General features: G+C 49.6%; 6 protein-coding genes across 6 annotated transcripts; 3 read left to right on the top strand and 3 right to left on the bottom strand.

Moving 5' to 3' along the window:
* Positions 1 to 73: 73 nt before the first annotated feature.
* On the top strand, positions 74 to 2,089 carry NEDG_02226 (uncharacterized protein; the record flags this gene model as incomplete). The annotated part of the gene is made up of 1 exon (XM_067689644.1): positions 74 to 2,089. One exon carries the CDS (start codon positions 74 to 76, stop codon positions 2,087 to 2,089), a length of 2,016 nt encoding a protein of 671 aa, XP_067545769.1.
* Positions 2,090 to 2,175: 86 nt separating this feature from the next.
* On the bottom strand, positions 2,176 to 3,411 carry NEDG_02225 (uncharacterized protein; the record flags this gene model as incomplete). Its single annotated transcript, XM_067689643.1, has 1 exon — positions 2,176 to 3,411. The coding sequence occupies one exon, from the start codon at positions 3,409 to 3,411 to the stop codon at positions 2,176 to 2,178; it is 1,236 nt and encodes a 411-aa protein (XP_067545768.1).
* A 203-nt stretch (positions 3,412 to 3,614) lies between these two features.
* On the bottom strand, positions 3,615 to 4,424 carry NEDG_02224 (formamidopyrimidine-DNA glycosylase; the record flags this gene model as incomplete). Its single annotated transcript, XM_067689642.1, has 1 exon — positions 3,615 to 4,424. The coding sequence occupies one exon, from the start codon at positions 4,422 to 4,424 to the stop codon at positions 3,615 to 3,617; it is 810 nt and encodes a 269-aa protein (XP_067545767.1).
* Positions 4,425 to 4,580: 156 nt separating this feature from the next.
* NEDG_02223 (uncharacterized protein) lies at positions 4,581 to 5,399 on the bottom strand (the record flags this gene model as incomplete). The annotated part of the gene is made up of 1 exon (XM_067689641.1): positions 4,581 to 5,399. The coding sequence occupies one exon, from the start codon at positions 5,397 to 5,399 to the stop codon at positions 4,581 to 4,583; it is 819 nt and encodes a 272-aa protein (XP_067545766.1).
* A 248-nt stretch (positions 5,400 to 5,647) lies between these two features.
* Positions 5,648 to 7,792, top strand: NEDG_02222 (uncharacterized protein; the record flags this gene model as incomplete). Its single annotated transcript, XM_067689640.1, has 1 exon — positions 5,648 to 7,792. One exon carries the CDS (start codon positions 5,648 to 5,650, stop codon positions 7,790 to 7,792), a length of 2,145 nt encoding a protein of 714 aa, XP_067545765.1.
* Positions 7,793 to 8,084: 292 nt separating this feature from the next.
* Positions 8,085 to 9,400, top strand: NEDG_02221 (uncharacterized protein; the record flags this gene model as incomplete). The annotated part of the gene is made up of 1 exon (XM_067689639.1): positions 8,085 to 9,400. A coding segment is annotated over one exon (1,316 nt), but the record flags the coding sequence as incomplete, so codon positions are not given.

The following is a 9,400-nucleotide window of genomic DNA, read 5'->3' as shown; positions in this document are numbered from 1 at the left end:
CCCAATATGGTAATTTAGCTGTAAAACTTTGCATATTTATAAAAATCACCTGACTAACCCGAACATAACCAACATGGCGCACAAAAAGACCCGAAAACTGATGTTGCCCTTTCTGGCCTTAGCTCCATTTGTCCTGGCCAACACTGGCCCCAACGCTGAGTGCTGCTACCTTAGCCCGGAACACACTCTCCAAAACATTGCCTTTTTCAGAGCCTCTGGAACTAGTCTGGAAATCAAGCCTGATTGCAACCCAGCTCTACCCATTATTGCCTCTAAGCAGAGGGAGCCCATCACAATCCATCTCAACAGCTACACCTCCAAAACCATTCCCGATCGCCTAGCCAGGGGCATACAGTTCTCCCACCTCACTATAGTTGTGCCGGTGAACGTTGCCCAAACAGCGCCGGACGCCCCAACCGCCAAAGTGTTTGAAAAACTCTTTTGGGCTCTTAGAACACTCCACACACTCAACCTCACCATACGGGGAGAGGCGGTCATGTCCACAAGCACCAGCCAAAGCATGACAGGTCGAATGGTTCACAAGTTTAGGATAATCGCCGAGAGGGCCAAAATATGGGGCCGCCCCCCAACCCCACCACCAACACACTCACCAACACTAACACCCCCACTTTCACCAACACTAACACCCCCACTTTCACCAACACTAACACCTCCACTAACACCTCCACACTCACACTCACCTCCACCCCCACTGCCCTCACCAACACCTCCACTGCCCTCACCGCCGCTACAGGCGCTGCCCCCGTCACCACACTCACCCCCACTAACACCCCCACTAACACCTCCACACTCACACTCACACTCACACTCACACTCACCAACACCACTAACACCAACACCAACCGCCTTCAGCACTAGCACCCGAATTCTCCGCCTTGACACCACCCATCTAAAGCTCAATAATCTCCCCGAGGCTTTGGCCGAGTGGATTCTGGCCCGCCTTGATGCCCACGATTGCGAGCTTGGCCTGTCCATAGACAAAAGCCCGTCCATCACAGCCCTTCGCTTCCTCGACGCCTTCAACCCCAAAGCTCTGGTCTACCTCTCCGTCCACGGCGCGGATGCCCTTGCCAGCATAGACTGTGCGGCCCTGACCCAGCTGCTCGTTCGGGACGTGTTTGAGGTGATAAAGACCCAGTGCCCAGTTGGCGCCTCAGAAGCAACGCTGGCTGCGATTGCCAGCAAAGCCTGGGCCACCGTCCGGGTGCCTGCCGGTCTCTGGGCCAGCCTGGCGCCATTAATACGGGCTCCCTTTGCAGTGGACACGCTGTGCATTGACATTGGCTTCAACTCCAGTCTTGATGCCTTCTGGAACGCAGCCTGCCAGGAAAGAGCCTCGGTGACCTCTCTGGTTCTAAAACTCACCAACATTACCCGGGGGTTGGACCCAACCCGAACTATCTATACCCTTATGAGTCTGATAGCTATGCGCTTTGTGAATGTTGAAACCATTGTACTCAAGGACTCCAACAATCTACTCCAAAGCAAGCCGGAGTGGGAATATATCTTCATAGAACACCTCCTCCCAAGGCTCAAATACATACAGTACACACGCGCATGTGGGTATATGCTTCGTACATATAGCACTAAAAGTACCCTGTGGATTGCTCCTTATGCATACCTGCACTGGGCTAGTGGCCAGCTAAACCAAGAGATGATGGCTGTGTGTAGCCATTGTGTCCATTACGCAGAGGATGCCACCCCATTTGTCTCCTTCTTCCCCCCAAAAAACCCGAACCCGAACCCAACATGCTCTGGGTGCAATCTCTTATTTGATGTAAACACCAACCTGGATGCCGCGCTCCCCCGAACCTCCTATATGGGGATTTTATGTAAGGAAGGCCATGTCATGTGCCAACTCTGCTTAAAGAAACTAACCCGAACACAAAAAAATGCTGGAGTTCCTCTCTGCTGCCCCCAATGTGGTGCCGCGATAGTCAATACGGACATTAATGGCGTGGTAGGAAGAGACAATGAAGGCTTGGTGCACTTCAACATCACTAGATTTAATATGGTTCGCTGGCACACCCCCATGACAATAGTCCATGGCTGGCCCATAGAAGACTAACCCGAACAATCTTTATCAGCGCCTTACAGACATTTACCAGCACAAGGCTTATCTTTTTATTTTCGTAGAAGGGTTTGAAAGAGGCGTTATATGGCTGTTGCTGCTAGACCATTTTGGCTGTTATCATTAACTTTGGGCCTGCTGGTATTACTCCAGACAAAATTATTCTGGGCAAACTCCACCATAAGAGTTTTCAAAGAGGGAAGTCTTGATTGGTCTATCGGGTCATTGTCTTCCAAGAAGGTTTTTATCTCTAGGTCAACGCTCTTGGCATATAACACCAAGATCCTAACCATCTCTACGCCTTCCGCATTCTCATACATCCACCCGAACACATCCATAAAGAAAGCTTTGGACAGCACTGTTTCGTTGCGTATATCGTATATGTCTATCATTCTGGCCTGGGCTGTTCTTTGAACGTGCCCATTCACCTGGAAGTCCTTCCAGTCCGTAACTTCTAAGACCAGCAACTCAGCCACTATGTTCTTCGTTCCCGGAACCGAGACAATCTTGTTCCAAATGTCCATGTTTACAACGATCCTCTTCCAGGCCGCCTCTGCGATGAGATCGACTATGTCTGTGGACAGATTCAAAACCAAAGGATCAGCGCACAGAGTTAGTTCGTTGTCCTTGGTGGTGTTTGGCATCTGGCAGTCTAGCTGGGTTAGCTTTGGCAAGTCACTAAGATTGAGGCCTTTCAGCGTACTAATGCCAAGCTTGCTTAAACAGTGGACCGACTCAACACCACAATTTACGATCATCAGGTTGAACTCGAACGTACATCCGGAGAGATCAACAATCTCACAGAACCATTCAAGGAAGAAGGGAGATACTTCGTAGAAAGCCAACTCGTTCATCCTGGTCAACGGAATTGCTGTTGCTGGCCCGTCCTCTATCATGTTAAACTTTTTTAGATGAAGCTTGTCTACCTGGACCTCACCGAGTGCGTGGAGAAGCTTCATCAGTTTGTGAAACGTCTGTGAAGGAGCTAGTTCGGATGGTTTCGGGCTTTCTAGAACATACCCCGAGATTCTTATCTGCTGGATCCTAAGCCCAGGCTCTATTTTCTCTGGAATGTCTTCTAGCTCTATATTTCTCAAGAATAGACTTAGAATTACTGGCTGATGCTTTACAAGACAGATATTTGGATGGAGGCCAACTGTTTCTAACCCGCTGGTATATTTCCCGAAAAACCCAATAGTTTCTTGGGTGAATGGGCTGGATGCCAAGGTTTCGGGTGTTGGATTCATTATATGATACGACAAGCTCAAAGTTCCCGCAATGGTCGTTGCTAACCAAAGTGCTGCCTTTAGACCTATCATGGGGTTAAATAATTTTTACAACTATTACCGTGTTTGGGTTAGTTCGGGTATTTCTCATCAAGCTTATGTTTGTCGTGTTTGAGTGTCTATATACTTTGAAGCGCGCGGTGTTGTTCCAGACTATCTGACCAGGCTAACTTGGCTTTTGGCGCTTTCTGGTGTGGGGCCTGCTAACCGCCCACACTAACCCGAACAGCTATTATTTATTTGAAAAGCTGGCACTTCGGACAGAAAAAGCTACTTCGCCCACCAAGTTTTAATACTTCAATGGGGCAGCTACACTCATAGCATGGCTGTTTCTTTCTCGCATAAACCTTTAAGTGGTTCTGGTATTCCCCTGGTGTTTGGAGGGGGGAAATAAAATCAGCAACAGAAGTCCCTCCCTTGTCTACGGCCTTGTTCAAGATCAGCCTCGCATTCCTGGTTATACTCTCTACCTCTTCATAACTTAGGTCTTTTGCTTTGACCAGCGGATGGATTTTGGAAACAAAGAGTATTTCCGATGCGTAAATGTTGCCAATGGCGCAGAGTTCTTTTTGGTCCAGAAGAAACGTTTTTATGTTTCTTCCCGACCTTTTTGTTCTGGAAAACAAATACTCACTGGTAAATTCTTCATGCATGGGGTCAGGGCCTATCTCTCGATAAGGAAGGAGCAGTTTGAAGCTGTCTAAAGGTTGGATGAGCATTCGCCCAAACCCTCTGGGGTCGCAATAAAGCAGCTTGTGCCCGTTTTCAAAATGAAATATCACCACCGGGCTCTGTTTCTCAATTGGATGGAACAAAAACTTTCCAGTCATTCGCAGATGCACTAGAAGCATTAGATTGTCCAAGTTAAAGAACATCCACTTCCCTCTGCGCTCAACGTTTTTTATTTTTTGCCCAATAAACTCAGCAACCCGATCGCGAATTTCTATTTTTTTACCAAACACCTCTACTGCTGTTATGCCCACGCCAATAACATCACTGTTGTTTATCATTTGTATGACGCTTTGCACCTCCGGGCCTTCTGGCATCTTTAACCACCGCTATTAAAAAATAGTTAATTTTAAAAAGAGTTTTGGTCTGTGTGGATGCCTCAATAGATGGTACAGTGCGTAGTGCGTTGTAATCGAACCACAAAACCTCTACTACACCAAATTGTTTATTTCTCCCCGCACTCTGTAGACACCTTATCTTGAGACTTGGGGGTGGCTGTCCTTCATGTGTGGTGGGAAAGCGATGTAGTCGGCTCCATAGATGAGCTCGACTGTGTATCCCCAACTCTCAAGAAGCTCCTTGGACTTGAACCACGTGGTTCTCATTTCTTCGGGACAGAAGTCGTACGGGCTGCCACCAGGAATCAGTTCGAAAATGATCACCGGTTGGCATCTCTTGATGGTTTGCTCGGCCCCCTTAAACAGAAGGTACTCGTAGTACTCAACATCAGCTTTGATCACTGAAACGTTTTCCAGGTTTAGGTCATCAAGCTTGATCATTTGTACCTTGTCGCCGCCCGTGCCTACCAGCTGGCCACCCTCATTGGTGGGGTTGTATGGGCACATTTCTACCATCTTGCTCTCTGCACCCAGGGCCCGCCGGAAAAGCTTTACATTGTTTATCTTGTTTAGCTTCAGGTTTCCCTGTTGTTCTCGGTGCATCTTTATTTGTGGTTCAAACGAGTAGACCTGACCGCTTTCCCCAACAGCTTTCGAAAGTCTTACAGTATGCAGTCCCATATGGGATCCCGCATCAACAGCAATGGATCCCGGGCGTGCGTTTCGCGCAAGATTGTCTCCAATGTTTTCCTCCCAGTATATCTTCTGGGCAAGCTGTTTTTTGGTAGAATCATCGGTGCCTTTGTCGATATAGAACCTGCCCAGTCTTGGAATCCTGTAGATATTGTATACTTTCCCGCCCAACACTATCTCCTTCCGGGCTCTTGCTGTGACCTCAGCCAGCCCAATGAGAGCTGCGGCAAAAAGTATCCATAGTGTTCCCTTTCCTGCCATTACTCTGACAAAGTATTTGTCATTTATATCCTTCATTGCACATCAGGTGGTCTAGACCCACCAATCTTTCTAGAAAAGAGCAGAGACATCCCGCCAAAAAGATGCCCACATAAGATGAGTTATTCAATGTCTAAGACCGTGGGCTAGTGCTTGAAAGCACTCGCGTTTTGTCCCTGGGGTTCAACACCAATCATGCCCAGAAAGGAAACAGGCTAGGGGATTAAAACCCAGATGTTTTCAGGGCAGAAATGATACTGAGAATACAGATAATTTGGGCGCTTCTGCTTTGGGTTGGAGCGTCCTTTCAGACAGCCTCCGAAGCTACCCCGAAGCTCAAAATAGCTGTTGTATCCACATATCCACCAACAGGCTGTGGAATCGCCGAGTTCACCCGAAACATGGCCAAAAGCATTGTCCAGGCATCGCCTGAGAACGTAGAGATACATGTGTATTCGACCTCGAAAGTTCCCCACACTGCAGCCCCGGCACTCTCCCCAGGCGTCTTTGTCAAACGAATAAGGTACACAAAAAAAAGAGAGGCAGCAGCCCTTAGACGCATGGCCAAGGAAATAAACAATGGCGGGTTTGACGCCCTCCTAGTGCAGCACGAGGACGGCCTCATGCACAACCCGGACCACTTTACCTCTTTCCTGCAACTAGTGTCCCCCAAGATCAAAACGTACGTCTTCATACACACAGGGCTGCCCTATCCAGACATGACGCGGAGAAACAGGTACAAGAAGCTGGCAGCGTACACCGACGGGATAATAGCCCTTGGGTGGAAGGTCAAGAAATCTCTTCGGCATGCCTATGGAATTAGCGACACAAAGGTCCACTACTTCCCGCACGGGGTAACCACGGCAGGTGGAAAGCCAAAAAAGAACAAAAACAAGTTTGTGGTGCTAATGGGCGGAATCATGAAAAAGGACAAGGGCACATATGTTGCCATAAAAGCTCTCGAACTCTTGAAAAAGCGCAGGCAGTTGGGAAACCTGGTCCTGGAGATTGTAGGCAAAGACAACAAAAACGGGCAGCACTACCGGGCCGTCATGGCACAGGTGAGGCAAAAGGGGCTTAGCGCCCACATCCGCTGGACATTCGGGTTCACCTCTCTAAAAGAGCTCACCCGGAGACATTTGATGGCTGACGTATTCCTGGCTCCGTTCCTGGGAGAGGTGCCCACCTCAGGAACGCTTACGTTTGCCATGTCCTGCGGGCTTCCGGTGGTTGCCACGCCATTCGGGATGTCGGGAGAGCTTTTGGGGCTCAATCCGCGGGTGCCCGAAGGAAGCTCGGGGGGTACGTCCCGGAAGGAGAAAGAAATGACTTCGTACACCAACTACGGTGCAGTTGTTCCCTATTCCAGCGCCAGCGCTGTGGCAGATGCCCTCCATACACTGATGACCAAGCCAAAGATGCGGCGCGAAATGGGTAGAAATGCAAAGAAAATGATCAATATGATCACCTGGAAGAAGGTGGGCAAGTCGCTGCACACGTACCTGGTCGAGAAAAACACCCCACCCCCTCTTCTACCCTGCCCGTACCAGAATGTTGACTACAACTCCACCTGCCAGTGGATTGGAGAGAATATATGCGACTTTGACAAAGAAAAGACAACACCCCCGCAGGACGGGGCCTATGTTCTCTACACTGACCCATTTGTGGCCATTAACGGGATGGTGCAGAAAGGAAAGATCACCAGACTCGCGGTTCGAGTGTACCAAGAAAACCCCACTGAAAGGGGGGCCAAGTGCAATGAGGCCTTTGTCTATGCGTCAAAGAAAAAACTACCCATAATTCTACCCGGATCCACCATGACAAAAAAACTGGGCGGAAGCATCCAAATCATGGATCCCGGAAACGTTCTGTGCAAAACCGAACACAAAAATGGTTTGGAAATCTGCACGCCAAACGTTACCTTTTTGGTGTCACCAAATGTAGGTGGCTGGATTAACCTGAAGTTTATTCGAGACAACCGCTTCGGGTATGCAAGGGGTCTGCTTGGTATGAGCTTAATGAAGAAGTACTCCTTCCCGAACGTAACCATTCTTCCTCACAGCGCATGGGAGCTCAAAGATTGGTTCGGGTCAGCCTTTTCAGGAAACCCAAAAACCACGACACAATCACGGTACACGGGGCTGTTCTATGGGGCACCCAAGACTCCGCTGAAAGCGATCCAACAAGGAAATCAAACCAAGGAAAAATACCAACTTACCAAACTACTTGCTTCAGGAAAGGAGGGAGGCGCCCTCAGAAAGAGTTTTGTCCAGAGTTTAGGAAATCCTGATGTGTCTGTACACCTACGTCGCGGAAAAACACCCCCCAAGAAAACATTGGCCACTCTATCTTTGGAGCAGTATGTTGTTCTTGACTATGTCCATGATGGGCTGTAAACAGACAACGAAAGGTTCTCACTTCTTTATCATGTTGGCCCAAGCGAGCTAGCTCACCACTCTGATCAATCTGTACCAACTCCTTGGGTGTTGCAAAATCATAACCCGAACTAACCCAAACACCAACCCGAATAAACCTTTTCTTGGTGTTTTGCAGCTAAAATAGTGGATATATTTACTTACCCCTAGTAAAACCCACACAATCCGAACCCGAGCAAGCCCAATATGGTAATTTAGCTGTAAAACTTTGCATATTTATAAAAATCACCTGACTAACCCGAACATAACCAACATGGCGCACAAAAAGACCCGAAAACTGATGTTGCCCTTTCTGGCCTTAGCTCCATTTGTCCTGGCCAACACTGGCCCCAACGCTGAGTGCTGCTACCTTAGCCCGGAACACACTCTCCAAAACATTGCCTTTTTCAGAGCCTCTGGAACTAGTCTGGAAATCAAGCCTGATTGCAACCCAGCTCTACCCATTATTGCCTCTAAGCAGAGGGAGCCCATCACAATCCATCTCAACAGCTACACCTCCAAAACCATTCCCGATCGCCTAGCCAGGGGCATACAGTTCTCCCACCTCACTATAGTTGTGCCGGTGAACGTTGCCCAAACAGCGCCGGACGCCCCAACCGCCAAAGTGTTTGAAAAACTCTTTTGGGCTCTTAGAACACTCCACACACTCAACCTCACCATACGGGGAGAGGCGGTCATGTCCACAAGCACCAGCCAAAGCATGACAGGTCGAATGGTTCACAAGTTTAGGATAATCGCCGAGAGGGCCAAAATATGGGGCCGCCCCCCAACCCCACCACCAACACACTCACCAACACTAACACCCCCACTTTCACCAACACTAACACCCCCACTTTCACCAACACTAACACCTCCACTAACACCTCCACACTCACACTCACCTCCACCCCCACTGCCCTCACCAACACCTCCACTGCCCTCACCGCCGCTACAGGCGCTGCCCCCGTCACCACACTCACCCCCACTAACACCCCCACTAACACCTCCACACTCACACTCACACTCACACTCACACTCACCAACACCACTAACACCAACACCAACCGCCTTCAGCACTAGCACCCGAATTCTCCGCCTTGACACCACCCATCTAAAGCTCAATAATCTCCCCGAGGCTTTGGCCGAGTGGATTCTGGCCCGCCTTGATGCCCACGATTGCGAGCTTGGCCTGTCCATAGACAAAAGCCCGTCCATCACAGCCCTTCGCTTCCTCGACGCCTTCAACCCCAAAGCTCTGGTCTACCTCTCCGTCCACGGCGCGGATGCCCTTGCCAGCATAGACTGTGCGGCCCTGACCCAGCTGCTCGTTCGGGACGTGTTTGAGGTGATAAAGACCCAGTGCCCAGTTGGCGCCTCAGAAGCAACGCTGGCTGCGATTGCCAGCAAAGCCTGGGCCACCGTCCGGGTGCCTGCCGGTCTCTGGGCCAGCCTGGCGCCATTAATACGGGCTCCCTTTGCAGTGGACACGCTGTGCATTGACATTGGCTTCAACTCCAGTCTTGATGCCTTCTGGAACGCAGCCTGCCAGGAAAGAGCCTCGGTGACCTCTCTGGTTCTAAAACTCACCAA

The sequence above is a fragment of the Nematocida displodere genome (assembly GCF_001642395.1).
Source record: "Nematocida displodere strain JUm2807 chromosome Unknown 22, whole genome shotgun sequence".
Taxonomy (NCBI): domain Eukaryota; kingdom Fungi; phylum Microsporidia; genus Nematocida; species Nematocida displodere.
Note: the sequence above shows the minus strand (reverse complement) of the source record. Positions and strands in the feature narration are given on the sequence as shown.